Below are 19058 nucleotides of genomic sequence, written 5' to 3'. Positions count from 1 at the left end.
TATTAATATAAATAATAAACAGCAAAGATCCTACCACTGACCCCTGTGGTACATTGCTGTTCACAGGCTTCCAATTTAAAAAAAAAACAACTCTCCACCATCACCTATTTGGTAGCCAATTTTGGATACAGTTTGCCAACTTGTTTTAGATCCCATGGGCTTTTAACTTTTGTAGTAGCCTTCCATGTAGGACCTTGCCAAAGGCCTGAAGTCCATGTAAACCACATCAACTACCCTACACTCATCAATATATTTAGTCAACTTTACAAAAAACTCAATTAAATTAGTCAGACAGGCTTTCCCTCTAACATATCCACATTGACAACCACTGAACAATCCCAACCTTTCCAAGTATGGATTAATCCTGTCCTTCAGAATTATTTCCAATAATTTCCCTACCTCGGACGTCAGACTAAAGGGTCCATAATTCCCTGGTCTGTGCCCTTCTTGAACAAAGGAACCACATGAGATATCCTCCAATCATCTGGCACATTACCTGTGGCCAGTGAGGTATTAAATATCTCTGCCCAGGCCCCAACAATCTCCGCCCTTACCTCCCAAAGCAGCCTGGGATACATCTCATCAGGCCCTGGGGATTTAAACAATCCTAGGCTGCTAAAACATTTAATACCTCCATCTTATAACCTTAACACGCTCTTAGAACCTCACAAGCCCAAGTGAAATCTCTAGCTACAATGTTTTTGCCTTGCTGAGTACAAATGGGAAATATTCATCTAAGAACCCTCATCTGGCTCCATCCACAGGTTGACCCCCTAGTCTCTAACAGGTCCCACTCTCCCCTGGTTATCCTCCTACCCTGAAACCTCTATACCCCGGAATGTTAAGGTGCCAGTCCTGTCCCTCCTTCAACAATGTCTCAGGAACTGCACCAATATCATATTCCCATAAAGCTCGTTGATCTAATTCACCCATCTCACCAGTCAAACACACTGCATTCAAACAGATACAACTGAGCTTTGGGGACCTTTCACGTGTTTCTCCCTGCCCATGTGTTCCCCAGCTACTGCATGGTCCTAGCATTCCTTCAACATCTGATTGGACCTTACTCCCATCTTTACACCTACTCTGTCCCCCAACATCCCTACCAAATTAGTTTAAAACATCCTCAACAGCATGAGCAAACCTCCCTTTCCAAATTCCTTGTCTGTAAATGCATTGTAGCACGAGGGTGGAAGCATTGAGAAGACTGTTAAAAAAGCTTTTGAGATTACTCATTTCTTAAAAAAGCAATAGAGTACAAAAGCAAGCAAGTTATCATAAACACCTATAAAACAGCCAGCTGAAGAATTGTTTCCAACACTGGGCATTGTGCTGTAGAGAGGATGTCAGCCCATCAATCATGGGGAGAGACTGTAACAGAGAAGCTTACAAAGAGACATGATAGAGGTGTTCAAAATCACACATGGTTTTGAATGAGCAATTGTTTCCAGTACATAACTAGAGACTACAGATTTAATGTCAGCGATAAAAGAATCAAAGGTGGCCAAAGGAAACATTTTTATAAATGAGTTATGACTGGGATTGCAGTGACTGAGAGAGGCAGAAAGGCATTGAACAAAGAAGGAAATAAATGCCTGAAATGAAATTTTATCAAAAAAAAAACAAGTCTTTGTGAAAAACCAAGCAGTAGTTTGGGGTAAACCGAATATCTACCAGAGATACAGTGAGCCCAATGGCCTCTTTGTACACACTATCATTTTATAATTTAATGAACATTCAGCTCATAATATAACAATTGAACTGGCTCCAGTGAATAAACATCTAAGAAAACACTTGTGTCAGTGTCTAAAACCAGGTTGGTTTAAGTTGAAAATGATTCAAGGATTTGATTGGGTAATTAGATTGAAATTATTTTCAAGAAAGAGGTGGCACAATCATGAAGCTGGAGGTAAGCCGTTCTGCATTGGGAACAGGATGTTCCTCAACAGCAAGAGTATAGTGAAAATATGGAACTCATTTCCACCGAGGGAGGAAAGAAGAGTGAGAAAAAAGAGAGCGAGAGAGGAGAGGAGAGGAGAGGAGAGGGGAAAAGAGAGAAGAAGGAAAGAGAAAAGAGAAGAGAAGAGAGAAGCGAAGACAGAAGCGAGGAGAGAATCGAGGAGAGAATCGAGGAGAGAATCGAGGAGAGAATCGAGGAGAGGAGAGAAGAGAAAGGGCATGAGACAGAGAGAGAGAGAGAGACAGAGAGAGAGAGAGAGAGAGAATGACCAGAGATAGTTACTAACATCGAAAGGAGTGAAAGAGAGAACTATGTGCTTTTGAAACACCACAAGAGAGAACGGACACAGCATTTTCATAAAGGGCAGACTTCTGTGAGAAAGTGGCAGATTAAAAAAAAAGTGGCAGACAGTCCCCATCAACCTGATTCCACCTGTCAGTGACAAAGTGTAATGTCACAGATAAACGAGTGACTGGTAAATATTTTGTGTGTGTCTCTTTTCATTGGGCAAGTAGGTGCATTAGGAGATATTATTGCAGCTGAGCAGTACAATTGAGAAATTCAATTTTAAACTATTTATCATTCAATTTGGTTCATGACACATAACAGAAGTAGCTGGGCAGGCGAACGTTGGAGCTGGTAGATCCACATTGACCAAATCTGCAGCAAGCGTTAGCTGCTCAAGAAACTTCAGTTCGGAGTTGTTAAGGTGGAATTCAAGTTACACTGTGAGGTATCAGAGAGGCGGGAGAGGTACCAAGACTTTGCCTCAGAGGGCAGTCACACCCTTTATGTTAATTACATCAAATCTCGTGCATGGGTAGGGACAGGAGAGTGTGACTGCAAGTGAGACAGGTATCCATAGATGTGAGATTAGGTGAATTGGCCATACTATAATTGCCCATAGTGTTCAGGGATGTGTAGGTTAGGGGCATTAGTTAGGAGTAAAATGTAGAGTAACGAGGAATGGGTTTGGGTGGGATACTCTTCGGAGGGTCAATGTGCACTTGTTGGGCTGAAGGGCCTGTTTCAACTCTGTAGGGAATCTATGACCCTGCAGGGATTCTATGAGCATGCAGAATTCAGCTTTGGAGGGTGTGAACTGCCAAGAGGAAGAATGAACTGACCAAAGCAATATGGTCCAGAGTGTATTGAAATGGGGGATAAATGAGAAATGTAGCAGTAATTGGGAATATCACGATTTGGGGAATAAATACTTCTCTGCAGAAAGACAGAGAGATCTGATGCTATGTTGCTAACCTGGAACCAAGGTCAAAAAACTCCTTTGGAGAGAAACTTGCCATGAGAGGGGAAGGATCCAGTTGTTGGGATCCATGTAGACATCAATGGCAAAGGTAGGATTGGAAAATCCTGAGGGATTACAAACAGCTCGAAGCTAAATTTGAAAGCAGAACCACAAAGGTCATGATCTCTGGATTACTACCTGAATCACATTCAAGTTGACAGACGGTAAGTAAGAGTAGAGAGATTAATGCTTGCCTCAAAGATTCGGGTGGGAGAATGTATTCCAAATCATGAGGCACTGACACCAGTACTGGAGAAGGAGAGAGATGTTCCATTAGGGCAGCCATGTTAAGGCCAGTGTCTTTGGGAATCACATAACTAGGGATATGGATAGGGCTTTTGACTAATTATTGGATGGAGGCGGTGGTAGTCATGGTGGTGGGGGGTGGGGGGTGGAGGGTGGAGGGTGCAATTGAAGGAAAGTTTTTAAAAATACATGAGAGAGTAGAGATGCGAGTTAGTCAAGAAGTAAATGATAACCAAAGGGAGACAAGAAAGTGTAGAAAATGTATGTAGCTGATTGCAACTGAAATCAGAGCCAGAGAAAGTATTAATAGTAAAGAGTTAAAGTTCAGCGGTCTTTATCTGAATGCACTCAATGTTTGTAACAAGATAAATGAGTTTATAGCACAAATATAAATAAGTAAAAAATGATTTGATAGCTATTACGGACAGGTGGTTGCAAGGTGACCAGGACTGGGAATTTAATACTGCATCCCTGGAATGGCAGGACTGATGCATGAGGAGACTAGACCGTTTAGGACTATATTCACTAGAGGTTAGAAGAACATGAGGATTATTTTATAGAAACTTCTATAATGTTCTAACAGGCCAAGACAGGGTAAACTCAGGAAAGATACTCCTAAGGACTGGAGAGTTCCAGGACTATTGCCACAGTTGAAGAAAATATTGGGGGCTTGGATGAGGAGAAATTTCTTCACCAGAGAGTGATGAGCCTATGAAATTCCTGGCCGCACAAGGCAGTTCAGTGATGTTATTACACACCTCTGGATGGGAGTTGAACCAGGAACCCCCTGATGCTTATATTTTCTCCATTACAGACATCAGGCTAAACACCCTCTGATTCCCTGTTTTCTTTTTACCTTTTCATTTAAAAAGTGGTGCTACATTACTAACCCTCCAATCCATACAAACTGTTCCAGAGTCTACAGAATCTTGAAAGATGACCATCCAATATTTCTAGGGCCACTTCCTTAAGTATTCTGGAATGCAGATTATCAGATCCTGGGGACTTTTCGGTATTTGATCCCATCAATTTCCCAACACCATTTTCCAACTAATATTGGTTTCCTTCAGTTCCTCACTATCACTTAGACACTGTGTTCCCCAATGTTTTGGGATGTTATTTGGGTCCATTGTGAAGACGGAATTCATTTACTGGTCTGTCATCTCTTTGTTCTCTATTACAGCTTGTGCTATTTCTAAACGTAAGACGCTTGTGTTCATTAATCTTTTTCTCTTCACATTTTTTAGATTAGATTAGACTTACAGTGTGGAAACAGGCCCTTCGGCCCAACAAGTCCACACCGACCCGCCGAAGCGCAACCCACCCATACCCCTACATTTACCCCTTACCTAACACTACGGGCAATTTAGCTTGGCCAATTCACCTGACCCGCACATCTTTGGACTGTGGGAGGAAACCGGAGCACCCGGAGGAAACCCACGCAGACACGGGGAGAACGTGCAAACTCCACACAGTCAGTCGCCTGAGTCGGGAATTGAACCCGGGTCTACAGGCGCTGTGAGGCAGCAGTGCTAACCACTGTGCCACCGTGCCGCCCACTGCAGAATTATTTTTACAATCTGTTTGTATGCTCCGTACTGTATTTTTCCTCACTTAATCAGTCCCTTTGTCCTCCATTGCGGAGATCTAAACTGCTCTGTTGTGAGTCTGTGGAAATTCTCTGCCACAGGCTGTGTCTCAGGCTAAAACAGCGAATGCTTTCAAGAGGGAGTTAGCTATAGTTCTTAGGGCTAAAAGGGTCAAAGGGTATAGGGAGAAAATGGCAACAGGGGATTGTGTTAGATGATCAGCCAAGATCATATTGAAGGGTGGAGCAGGCAGGAAGAAACAAGCACTCCTATTTAGTACGTTTTACACAACCAAACAGAATCAACACGGTTTTATGAAAGGGAAGTCACGTCTGATAAAATTTTCAGCATTCTTTAATGATATTTGAAGAAGTCAAGTTGATAAAGGTTAATTGGCAGGTGGAATGCAGAGGGCATTCGATAAGGCAGCACATTAAAGGTTATTGCACAAGATAAGAGCTCATAGTATTGGAGGTAAAGTACTGGCATAAATCAAGGATTGGTTAACGTGGAATTCAGACAGTCAGATCCAATGTTTTTTTTCAGGTTGGAAAGACGTAAGTCCTACCGCCTCAATTGTTTTCCATCTACCTTGAGATATCTTGACATTCAGGGATACGGAACAAGCGCAGCAAAATGGGATTATATCGATTAACTAACAATACAAAAATATCCATGTGGATATAAGGAATCTGTATGGATATTTACATGGATTTGGTAAGGGAGCAATAATGTGGCAGTTGGAATTTATTGTAGGTAATTGTGAGGTCATGCACTTTGGTAAGAAGAATCAAAAGGAAAGCTATCATTTAAATGGACAGAGACTCCAAAACATTGTAACACAGAGGGATCTGGGCGGTCTTGTGCATGAAACACAAAAGGTTAGCGTACAGAAGAAGAAAGTAATTGAGACAGCAAATGGAATTTTGGCTTTTATTGCAAGGGATTGGAATTTAGAAACAAGGAAGTGCTGTCACAACTCCACAGGGTGTTGGCAAGACTGTATCTGAGAGTATCTTTTACAGTTTTACTCCCCTTACTTAAGAAAGGATGTACTAGTATTAAAAAAAAAGTTAGATTCAATAGACCAATCACTGGGATGAAAGGGTTGGCTAATCAATACAGTTTTTATTCATTAGAGTTTTGAATAATAAAGGGTGATCTTATCAAAATATATAGGATTCTGAAGGAGTTTGACAGGGTAGATGCTGAGAAGATATTTCCACTAGTTATACAGGCCTTGGTAATGCCACACTTTTGGGTCTCCTAGTCAGAGGAAGGACATGCTTGTTATTGAGGGACTCCAGCAAAAGTTCACCAGATTGATTCCAGGGATGGCAGGACTGGCATATGAAGAAAGACTGGATCAACTAGGCTTGTATTCACTGGAATTTAGAAGAATGAGGGGGAATGTCACAGAAACAAAATCCTGATGAGATTGGTCAGGCTAGATATGGGAAGAATGTTCCCAATGTTGAAGAAGTCTAGAACTAGGGGCAACAGTTTAAGAATTCGGGGTAAGCCATTCAGGACTGAGATGAGAAACAATTTCTGAACTCAAGAGTTGTGAACCTGTGGAATTGTCTACCACCGAAAGCTGTCGGGGCCGGTTCGTCAGATATATTCAAGAGGGAGCTGGATATGCCTTGTTTGGATAAAAGAATCAAGGAATATGAGGAGAAAGGAGGAGTGGGATACTGAGGTTGCATGATCAGCCACGATCATATTGAATGGTAGTATCGGCTCGAAAGGCCGAATGGCCTACTCCTACACCTATTTTCTATGTGTCTATGTTTATTGGGAGAAATGTCCAACTAGGAGACAGTGTAGGGAACACTCATTTGAACCTGAATTGTGAAGGAAGTTCTTCTCCTAGGGGGCAGTGAATGTCCAGAATTATTAATTCCAGAGAGTTGTGCAGATCAGAGCACTGGAAGTATTTAAAGACGGGATTAACATAATTTTGAAATACAGGCCAGTTCAGGGTTACCATGAGCTGGTACAACATTCAGAAGTTGCTGGAAAAGCTCAGCAGGTCTGGCAGCATCTCTGAAGAGAAATCAGAGTTAACATTTCGGGTCCAGTGACCCTTCCTCAGTTCCTCAATTTTAATTTAAATCTGTTTTTAATACAAGCATCCTGTCCTGCAAAGACAAGTTGACCATTGCAGTGAACAGTACAATTTAAGTCTTGGCATGCATTACTGCACTTGTCCCAGTGGAGAAAGTACCATAATGCACTGAAAACTGAAGGGAAACGTGCTGGCAAACTCTCATGTCATGTATGTCATTTTACTCAAGAGGACATTGGATGACTATTTCAATAGAAACAATGTGCAATGACATGGGCATAAGGCCAAGATGCTATTTGGACAGCAGGTGCAGATACAATGGTCTGAATGGTCTCCTATGCTGCATCATTGCAGTCCTATAGTTCTGTGTTGGATTGAGATACAAATGTCCACTGATCGTTAGTGTTGTTAAAATATATCCCTGCTGTTTAACAATACAACAACCTAAATACTAACTGCACTCCACTGATTCATAGGAAATGCACTTTAAAATGTACTATCACTTGAGCTTTTAAAAAAAAGGCCATCTAGGGTTTCAGCTTCAACAGGCTGCATTGCTGACATTTTCCTGGGTTAGCTAAGTGTATTAGGAATGCTTAACTGAGCCATACAGACCCTTCAGTCCAACCAGTCCATGCCAACCATTATCTCAAACTAAACTAGTCCTGCCTGCTTGCACTGGGCCCATATCCCTTCGAACGTTTCCTATTCATATATTTATCTCAACTTTTTTTTAAACATTGTAACTGTAGCTGCATCCATTACTTCCTCTGGAAGTTCACTCCACATACGAACCACAGTGAAAAAAAATTGCCCCTCATGTCTTTTAAAAATCTTTCTCCTCTTACCTTAAAAACGTGCCCTCTAATCTTGAAATCCCTCACCCTAGGGAAAAGACACCTGCCATTCATCTTATCTACACCCCTCATGATTTTATAAACCTCTACAAGGTCACCTCTCAATCTCTGAAATTCCAGTGAATAAAGTCCCAGCCTATCCAGGCTCTCCATCCAACTCAAGCCCTCCATTCCTGGCAACATCTTGGTAAATCTCTTCTGACCCCTCTCCAGCTTAATAACATCTTTAATAATAAAGTCCTGAGGAATCTGGAACCACTTATCCCAGATTGGCTGTGTTTACATTTTGATTGATGGCTTTAATAGGTTATGTATCTTTGATATTGGAAGTGGGTAACGGTGTGTTTTACAACAGATTAACAGCCTGATGATCCTCTGTAATTTCCCTACAAATACAATCACTGAGTCATTGGCAGGAAATTAGTTTAAAAAAACCAACTGGAAAAAAGAAAAACACAGGAAGACATCCAGTGGGTCATTCAGCCTTTGAGACATACCAGGAATATTTGATCAATACATTTGTCAAACAAAAAACTCTAGTTCCAAATGACACGTCACTTCCAAATTTCAAACTATCTTCCTTTATTAGCTGTTACAGATAAATCTAAGGGTTTTTTTCTAGTTTCCTCCATGCTCACATTAAGAAAATGTTTTATTTTTATCAATAACTCCCTGTTAAACTTTCACCCACTCAATACTTGTACTCACCAGGGCCACATTTGAAACAGCACTTGCCATCCTGGAAGTACTCGGTGTTTTTGTCACAGTCACTGGGGGAGGCACACAGGCAAAGCTGCAAATTAAACAGACACGAGATCCTCAGAACAAGCTGCTGACCTTTTCCCCAAGCTCCCTTCTTAAAGAGAATTAGTTTTCTTCAACTCTCATTGATCAAGACCAACTGAAGTAGACCAAACTTCTTATTAACTGGCACCTATGGGAGCAGAAGCATGCTCAAATATTCTGGATAATCCAGAAATCTGCAGAATCAATGTTAAAAACACACAGTAAATAGTAGAAATGCAATTAGGAGGTATACAGATCACTGTTATACTTCATTTACAGCACTAAATAATAAAGCAACTTAGCTTTAAATAAAACTTACCCTCACAGAGCCCACTCACTCACACTGTCAATTGACAACTTGGACATTGCGATAATGCAGTAAATTATCAGTATTTCAGGTATGATATGTAACTTTCTTTTTTACTCACAGGTTTGTCAAGAGTACCGCCCATTATTAAAGTGAAGTTTGTTGTATAACAATCTAACCTTTCGAGTTCAATAGTAGTTGTCCAACATTACTGAATTATACAATGCTGAAAACGGTCATTATCTGAAAAATCTATCCAAATAATCTTACTCCTTTCTACACTCCTGTACTGTGCAGCTTTCTTCTTTCCAATTATTATTCACTTCCTTTTTGCAAGTTACGATTGCACAGTGCCAACAGCACAGAAACAGGTCAGCATGACCCAATTGAGACTCCCTGCACCACCGCATCCTTTTGTATGTAATCTCATAGGCTCAGATCGAGTGATGCTCACAACAAAGATATCCCTGCCTCCATACTCTCTCCCGCCCTCAGCCCTGCCTGACCCAATCCCAACCCCCGCTCCAAATCATGCGAAGCAGGCATCTGTGAGACCCCTAATTCTTTCTTGCTCCAGACTCCTGTCCCCTACCCTTCAGAAAATTCACTGCAGCTCCAGCAATGGTTGCCACTCCTGGTGGCACTGTTGGAACAGGTAAGCTGCCAAACATTTGATTGGCCTGCGTCTCTCAGAGCGGGGCTTCCTCTACCTAAGGATAGAAGCCTGAGTTCAAAACAGGTAAAGGCACAATGGCTCTTCAATAGTTTTGAGGCCAATCCAACAGCTACAGGCAAACAGGCTCACCCTCCATTTTTAAACACCTACCCACCTATCCACCGCCAGTGAATAATTCAACTCCTGGGTGCACAACTTGCGAAAGACTCTTAGGATTTGAAGCTGGAGATTACTAATTCCATTGTAAACACATGCTCAGCAATGGAAGACCTGCATTGATAGTAACAGCTCGTAACCTCCAACAGCTTGTTGTAACAAATGCAGCAGTCATTTTGCATCCAGCACCATTCCACAGTCTGCAATGTCACAGTGAACAGATAATCTGTTAAATATGAACCAGTAAACCAAAGAGCTCCCCTGCTCTTAGTGGAGTTTCCTCACAGCCACCTAAAAGAGGCCTCATCTGAAAAGAAGCTCCTCCAACAGTGCAGCACACCCTTAGCACTACACAGGGCCTGTTCAGCCTGAAGGGGGAGAGGGAGGAACTCAAAAATTGGAGACCGATCACACTGTTGAATGCGGATTACAAAATCCTGTCAAAGGTAATCGCCAACCGGGTCAGGTCTGCTCTGGGGTCGGTGATTCACCCCGACCAAACCTGTGCTATGCTGGGCAGGAAGATCGCTGAGAGTCTCGCACTCCTCAGAGATACGATCGCCTATGTGCAGGACAGAGGGTTGGACGCCTGCCTGATCAGCCTGGACCAGGAGAAAGCCTTTGACAGGATATCACACAGGTATATGAGAGATGTTCTCTCCAAAATGGGCTTTGGGGAGGGAATCTGCAATTGGATCAGACTGCTCTACACCAACATCGTCAGTGCAGTCTCAATCAATGGGTGGGAATCAGATAGCTTCCCAGTCAGATCTGGAGTCAGGCAGGGCTGCCCTCTCTCTCCTGCCTTGTTTGTGTGCTGCATAGAGCCATTTGCCGAGTCCATCAGGAAGGATGCGAGCCTGAGAGGGGTGACTATTCCGGGCAGCGGAGGCCTGCAGGTTAAGGCCTCCCTGTACATGGATGACGTCGCCGTTTTCTGCTCGGATCCGCTGTCCGTGCGCAGACTCATGTGCATTTGTGACCAGTTCGAACGGGCCTCGGGGGCCAAGGTAAACCGAGGCAAGAGCGAGGCCATGCTCTTCGGGAACTGGGCCGACCAATCCTCGATCCCCTTCACCGTCAGGACCGACCACCTGAAGGTGCTGGGTATTTGGTTCGGGGGGGCTGGGGCGTGCGCCAAGTCTTGGGAGGAGCGTATCAGTAAAGTGAGGCAGAAACTGGGCAGATGGAGGCTACGGTCGCTCTCCATCTCGGGAAAAAAACCTGGTCATCAGGTGTGAGGCACTGTCATTGCTGTTGTACGTGGCACAGGTCTGGCCTATTCCCAGAACCTGCGCCGCTGCAGTCATCCGGGCCATCTTCCAGTTCATATGGAGTTCAAAGATAGACCGGGTCCGAAGGGACTCGCTATACAAAGACCTGGGCAACGGGGGAAAAAATACACCCAATGCCACCCTCACCCTGATGGCCACCTTTGTGTGTGGCTGCATCAAGCTGTGCGTGGATCCCCGGTACACAAACACCAAGTGTCACTACGTACTAAGGTTCTACCTGTCCCCGGTGTTGCGAAGGATGGGCCTGACCTCGCTGCCGCGGAACGCTCCGAGTAGTTGGACCGTTCCGTACCACCTGTCCTTCGTGGAGAAATTTTTGAAGAAAAACACCTTTGACCACAAGTCCATCAGGAAGTGGTCAGCACGTAGCATCCTTGAGACCCTTCGGGAAAAGGAGAGGGTGGATCCTGTCGAGTGGTTCCCTGAGCAGACTGTCAAAGCAATTTGGCAGAATGCCTCATCGCCAGAACTTTCCAACAAGCACCAAGACATGGCTTGGCTGGTGATGAAAAGGGCTCTACCTGTAAGATCATTTATGCACGCCCGGACTCTCAGCCGCACCGCACGCTGCCCTCGAAGTGGTTGCGGGGGGGAAGAGACTGTCACACACCTCCTTCTGGAATGTGCCTTTGCAGAGGAAGTCTGGAGAGGGACGCAGTGGTATTTGTCGAGGTTCGTCCCGAGCAGCGCCGTGACGCGGGACTCCGTGCTCTACGGCCTGTTCCCCGAGACGCACACCGAGACGAACATCAACTGCGCCTGGAGGATCATCAACTCGGTGAAGGACGCTCTCTGGGTGGTCCGAAACCTGTTGATCTTCTAAAGAAGATCAGGGGGCCCTGCAGTCATTTGGGCTCTGCTGACGCCTTAGCTCAATATGTGAGTGAGAAATGCACAGATCTGTATGTAATAATGAAAATTCTGAGCTGTGTATGTAAATGTTGACATATGTATGGCATCACCAAATGTACAGTGTATCAAATATTTTATGAATATTTTATGAATAAAGTATATTTTTGAAATATAAAAAAAACAGGAACTAAACTCACAAGTTCCTGACTCCGAGACACCACCAATGCAGACTGAGCTAGAACAGTCACTGAAAAACAGGTTAACACACCGAAGAAAAACACAAGTGATATTATCACTGGACCATTACTCCAGAGACCCTGGTAATGTTATGGGAATCCGAGTACAAATCGCAGCAGATGGTGGAATTTGAATTCTAAAAAATCTGGAATTAAGAGTTTAATGATGACCATGGATCCATTGTTGACTGTTCTGGTTCACTAATGTCCTTCAGGGAAGGAAACTGCTATCCTTACCCGGTCTGACCTACATGTGACTCCAGATCCACAGCAATGTGGTTGACTCTTAACTGCTCTCTGGGCAATTAGCAATGCCCTCATTCCGTGAATGAATAAAAAATACAAGCTGTTCTAATAATGAAGCAAAACAGGTTCCAGGAGTACATTCCGAGCTGCGCAGTATTTCCTAATCCCAGAATTACTGCTGAATTTAACCCAAGGAGGCCTTTTTTGAAAAAAATTGAAGCTCGTCTCTGATGACGTTCTTTACCTCAAAATAAAACAATTGGTGAGTTCTCCCAGAGGACGGAAGGAGACTGGTTCATATGGCCAACCACAGTGCTGGGAACCACAGAGACGTAAGGAAAGTCAACAGAGATGGGGAGACTTTCTAAATGAGTAAAGGGCAATAAACAGGTCACAGAACGGCCACTAAGGATCTGCAGCTGAAATATTTCAGGTTGTGTCTCCTCTTGAGTCACTGCTCCCATGCTGGCACCTTCCAAAGGGGAGATTAATTTTATTCTTCCATTGAGTTCTCGATGATCTGAAACGATAAGATCTGAAGCAACATTCTCAAACCCAGGTCTGCTTGTTCAATCAACCCTTTACAGGAAGATTACCATGTTCTGCTGTCTCCTGCTGTAACAATCGCTGCATTGTCATCCAGAGGGGAATTTCCCAGAATCTCAAATGACCAACCTATGAACAATGTTCATCCCGTCCTAGCCTTGCTGCAACTGACTGAATACCTGCCTGACTCAACCCAGGGAGCTGTAAACAAAACCATTATAAATCATCACTATTACAACACAAAGAAAATCGTCACACCCGGGACAGTGTGAAATGTCTCAATTTCTGCCCAACAAGTCAATCTATTTTAAAGTTATTTCTCTGTTTCATAGTTGCTATTTGTAAACCGGGTGTTGGTACTGGAAATGTACACTTCTTTTTTGGCACAGGCCACATTTGGCAACCATCTAGCAGCAGAACTCGGTGTTGTAGGTTTACAGACCTGGATGAAACTACATTGTCTATGATGCACTTCCTGCTCACTGTTACCATTCTAGCTGATGTTACTATTGGACAAGTCAGATCCCAGCATGAAATCTGGCTTGACAGATTTTATTCTGTTTGCCATGGTGGTCATTCACTGAAATGTAGTCACATATAGTTGAAGATGTTCTTTAATAATAAAACAGATCACGCAAACGTTTTAAAAAAAGGTCTGACAAAATACAGAATACAGTTTGAAAAATCTTAAACTACTCAGCAATATAAAGTCTCATCTATGGGCAGCACGGTGGCACAGTGCTTAGCACTGCTGCCTCACAGTGCTTGAAACCCGGGTTCAATTCCCGCCCCAGGCAACTGACTGTGTGGAGTTTGCACGTTCTCCCCATGTCTTTGTGGGTTTCCTCCAGGTGCTCTGGTTTCCTCCCACAGTCCAAAGATGTGTGGGTCAGGTGAATTGGTCATGCTAAATTGCCCGTAGTGTTAGGTAAGGGGTAAATGTAGGGGTGTGGGTGGGTTGCGCTTCGGCGGGTCGGTGTGGACTTGTTGGGCCGAACGGCCTGTTTCCACACTGTAAGAAATCTAATCTATTTTCCCAAATGTTTCACTTTATAGCAATCTAGAGAAATGACACTGAGATCTCAAATCATTAGGTTCAACTTAACGGATTCCCCCCAGTTCATTCTTGTGAACTCTTCTTATGCTCACAAAATGGAACGCTCAGACTTTCTCAATCTTTTGATAATCTGCAGATTTCTAATCAAACACTTTTGGGATTGGAAGCTTTACAAACTGAACTCTACCTCATGGTAAATATGCTTCCCCTGAACTGTCCTATCCTCCATCGTAGGAGAGAAAGTAGATTTGCTTCTGAGCTTAGTTAGGTCTCTTCCAAGACTACCCTAAAAGTATTCAATGTCTGGGAGTTTTCAGCTAAAATTGATCTTTGATTATTCTAAATAAAAGGCAAGATAACGCAGTCCAATGTTTACTACCCCGACATAAACCCCACAGTGTCAGCAATCTCCCATCAACACTCCAAGGTGTTCACCATGAACATTGTTCACAGTCACCTGTACTCAGGGACATACTGGATTAGGTGACTGATTCAGAGAGACACCCCCTGAACTTCTTTCTTTCAAACTCTTCACAAAGTGATATGCTAGTAGTTTGAATGCTAAAATTTACATTTATGTATCACACATATAATTTATCCACAAAATCTCTTCGGCCTCAGCACATTCAGCCCAAAGCACACTCTCTGCTGTTTCTCTCACAGTTTTAATTCCTCATTTGCCTGCGTCTGTTTTCCTGTTTGACCTCGCACTATGACTCACGCACTTCTGTTGAAGGTCTCTATTTTACACATGGAAAATAGTCAGACCAAAGAAATGTACGTAATATCATTGTGATTGGAGTGGTTAAGTCACCTGTTGGGGGCCTTTTGGAAGATGAAGGATAGATATTGGCCAGGCTATTGGCAGAACACCCCTGTTCTTCAACAAAATAGAAATGACCAATTTGACACCCACCAGCTTGTTTTAATGGCTCAACCTGACCTCATGACCTCAGACTTCCTCATGAGAAAGCTGCTGCAAACAAGGTTTATTTCTTATCTGGGCCATTGTCAAGTTCATCAAGTTGCTGAACTGTAACGAATAAATAGACTGTTGGAATATTGTCAAAGTATCAATGAACAGTTTACAACACTACTCCCTCCACACTCATGAATCATTTTCGTTTACTTAGCACCTTTTCTTAGTCTCGGATTCTAAGCTTTTAAATCGTGTTGATGCTTACTAATACGGTTCACACTACTTTGTCCAGGTCTACCCTACATTCAACAAATCAAAATGGGTGACCTACAGAATCTGATCCAAAATATCCTCCATATGCCTTATATTCAAGGTAAGTTACAAGTAACTTGCAAGATGCACCTACAGCAAGTCTCACTCAGAAATTGGCAGCTCCATACAGTTGATGTCCTGTCCGGTAACGTACATTACAGACTAATACAGTCTGATGTCCTGTCCAGTAATGTACATTATAGACCCATATAATCTGATTTCCTGTCCGGTAATGTACATTACTGACCCATTCAGTCTGATTTCCTGTCCGGTAATGTACATTACAGTTCCATTCAGTCTGATTTCCTGTCTAGTAATGTACATTACAGAAACATACAGTCTGATTTCCTGTCCTGTAATATACATTACTGACCCATTCAGTCTGATGTCCTGTCTCGTAATATACATTACAGAACCATACAATCTGATTTGCCGTCCTGTAATGTACATCACAAACCCATACAGTCTGATTTCCTGTCCGGTAATGTACATTACAGACCCATATACCGGACAGAAAGTCAGATTATATGTACATTACAGACCTATTCAATCTGATTTCCTGTCCGGTAATGCACATGACAGACCCATACAGTCTGATTTCTTGTCCAGTAGTGTACAGTACAGACCCATACAGTCTGATTTACTGTCTGTTGAGTTATAAAGATGACATGGTTGAGCTCTCCCGACAAGAATGTGATCTGAACTGGAATGTCCATTCAACAAACTACCTGTCCCATTTTAGAATTGGCTGTCAGCAGGAGACTGAGCTGGGCTGTCAATTCAGTATCTTCTTGTTTCCTCTAATTTAAATTATTTTAGCGCGAAATAACACAGTATCGGTTTAACCTCAGAAAATGTTCAACATCTGGATCAAACAAAAAGAAGCAGTCGTGTTCTTACATCTAAACCCCAAACGAGACTTCCTGTTCATAGAAGAGCTGGTGGCAGATATAGGTTACAGACATTAAACAACAATCAGGCTTCTACCACAGTGTCTCTGGTATTAACCAAACCCAAACTCTTAAATGGGCGTGATAGGATTTGAACATAGACTTTTACTCCAGTCCTTTAATCAGTAATGCAATAACAAACACAGTACCACAGTATAAATCTTTTCTATTAAGCACATTAAAAAAAAGAACTATTTTCTTCCGACTTCCCTTTCAATGCACTGATTCACGATGGGCCTCAGCTCCTTGAAGGTTAACCATCCCTCAGCACTAGACTCTGTCACCTGTGAATGTGACATGAGCAAACATTCATCTCTGAAGACACAATCCATCTTCCCCCATGTCATTATACTCTCTCTTATAGAGGTTGTGGATTGGGATAGGGGAAACCCAAGGTGATTTCCCCTCTCCACAATACCAAGCCAACTGTAGACCCTCAACTCCCACCCCAGTTGTGATTGGTTAGTGCTCAAATTGAGGACTGAATTTGGATCTTTACTGAGTCTTGTTTCTCAGTTGGCTGCACAATTCCATTCCTCAGTACAATATATTGGGCCAACAGTACTTGCAGCAAAATGGTATTGTCACTGCCTCTAAGCTGGGAGCCAGAGTTCAAATCCCATTTACTCCAGAGGTGTGTAATAATGTCTCTGAACATATTAAATAGAAAAATATATTGAGCCATTTTATGCCACTCAGTTATCTGTGTATCTTTTTTGAATCTCATGTTCCTGCTGTGATTCCATGAATGAATATAAAAGAGGAAATGTGAATCAATGAATAAACCAGTTTTTCAATGGGCCTGGAGTACCAACATTGGGAAAAGCAGCCACCTGGCAGGGCTGTGTTGGAGGGAAGATTGTCTTAATACTTAACTCTGCTCCACTGACAGACTATAGCTCACAAACAGTTTTGCACAGTAACTAGCTTAACAGCATCAGTTTCAATACATTCATAGCTTTTCTGTTTCATTAACTGTTAGTTTGCATTTTTGTTCCTCTGCCCTGTTAGAGCATAATTTAGATGGGACCACAGCTTCCTGACCTTTACCCCAGAAATGCCCCAATGCTAATGTTGTCCAGTTAATCCAAATGCTTAAATGTGAGCAATCAAAAAAGAGCTAACTTATAAAGTAGCAGGCCACAACTTTACTCAATCATACTTTGACATGTTTTAGATTTGTGGGGTTTTTTTTAATCATAAGGCCCAGCTTATGTCTGGGGCACATGTTTAGCCAGCAATTTCCAGCAGCTACGTTATACAACAGGAAGTGGTTGTTTCAGTGGAAAATGGTTCTTCCACTGGGAATGAGCAAATAGGATTATCAAATCTCACAGCCTAGGAGGCGGCCATTCAGCCCACTGTGCCTCTGCTGACTCTTTTGCAAGAATTCCCCACTATCAACCCTGGGGATCACCACTGACCAGAATCCGAACTGGATTCATCACTTAAATATCTTGGCATCCTGTAGCAACTGACTCACCTTCCAACTCTCCAAAGCCTGTCCACCATCTACAAGGCACAAGTCAAAGGTGTGGTGAAATACTCTCTATGTGCCTGGATGAGTGCAGCCCCAACAACACTCCAGAAGCTTGACACGATCCAGAACAAAGCAGCACACCTGATTGTTTGGGGATGTGGTGCCAATCATTCTCCCAACCACCGATCCTCAGTTCCAGTAGTGCGTACCATATGAAAGGATACACTGCTGCAACTCGCCAACACTCCTGCGAAGGACAAGAGCAGCAGATACACCTGCACCTACATGTTCCCGACCAAGTCACTCACCACCCTGACTCATAACCACTGTTCCTTCACAGTCACTGATTCAAAATCCTGGAACTCTCTCCCTACTGCACCATAGGTGTACCGACACCACATGGAGTGCAGTGATTCAAGAAGACAGCTCACCACCACTTTCTCCACAGCAATTGAGGATCAGTGATAAATGCTGACTTGGCCAGCAATTCCAATAAGCTGACAACGAATGAAAGACAAACAGCCAGGTAAATGCAGCTCTCTCTCTCTTTGTAGCTTTCTGCACGTGAACATGCAGAGCCTGGGAGCAGTACCCTCTCAAATTTGACTGGGGATTAGCATCCATGAGGGCAAAAAATATGCTATTATATCTATATCACCGTCATGAAGATGTAATCTGCTCTTTAACCTTTGTACATCTCATGAGGTCATGAGTCCATCTGCAGCACTGAAGTCAACCTAGCCAGTCACTGCTGGTTGTTCCACTGCTGAGTGAGTTGTCTTAACAGAAGGGATCCTGTTTGCTGAAGCTTGCTCACAGCATATGTAAAAGATAATTTGTTGCAAAAACACAAAGTCATAACACTGAACGTCAGACACACGCAAACGGTCACTATCCCTGAATTACAGAGGCTCCACACAAAAACTGCAACAGGCTATTGACATGGTTCTGTCTTTTCCTCCCACTAAAGGAGGAGATGAAGAACTGGAATTTTAGTTCTTGCACTGTGCAGACCAGAACCATTAAGCAATTGGGTGCAGATTCAACAACCAGGAAACATGTTTATATGGCTGGGGAATGGCTGGCAGTGGAAAATCATTCATTCATTCATTCACTGGTCTGATGGAAAGCCCATGCCCTAGAGAATGTAGGGCCCTAAGTCTGTTTGTGAAAGGGAGCCCTGTGTTAACGGAAACATTTCATCAGCTGAT

At 43.0% G+C, this 19058-nt stretch overlaps 1 protein-coding gene across 1 annotated transcript in view; it reads right to left on the bottom strand.

Annotated features, from left to right (window-relative positions):
- LOC132822890 (tumor necrosis factor receptor superfamily member 5-like) overlaps positions 1 to 19058 on the bottom strand; it is a 69919-nt gene that overhangs the window by 30739 nt on the left and 20122 nt on the right. The window contains exon 2 of the mRNA XM_060836278.1: positions 8738 to 8822. Coding sequence (XP_060692261.1) covers positions 8738 to 8822 — 85 coding nt within the window. The remainder of the gene's footprint in view (positions 1 to 8737; positions 8823 to 19058) is intronic.

This window comes from Hemiscyllium ocellatum, chromosome 15 (genome assembly GCF_020745735.1).
Source record: "Hemiscyllium ocellatum isolate sHemOce1 chromosome 15, sHemOce1.pat.X.cur, whole genome shotgun sequence".
Taxonomy (NCBI): Eukaryota; Metazoa; Chordata; class Chondrichthyes; order Orectolobiformes; family Hemiscylliidae; genus Hemiscyllium; species Hemiscyllium ocellatum.
This window is presented reverse-complemented; position numbering and strand designations above follow the sequence as displayed.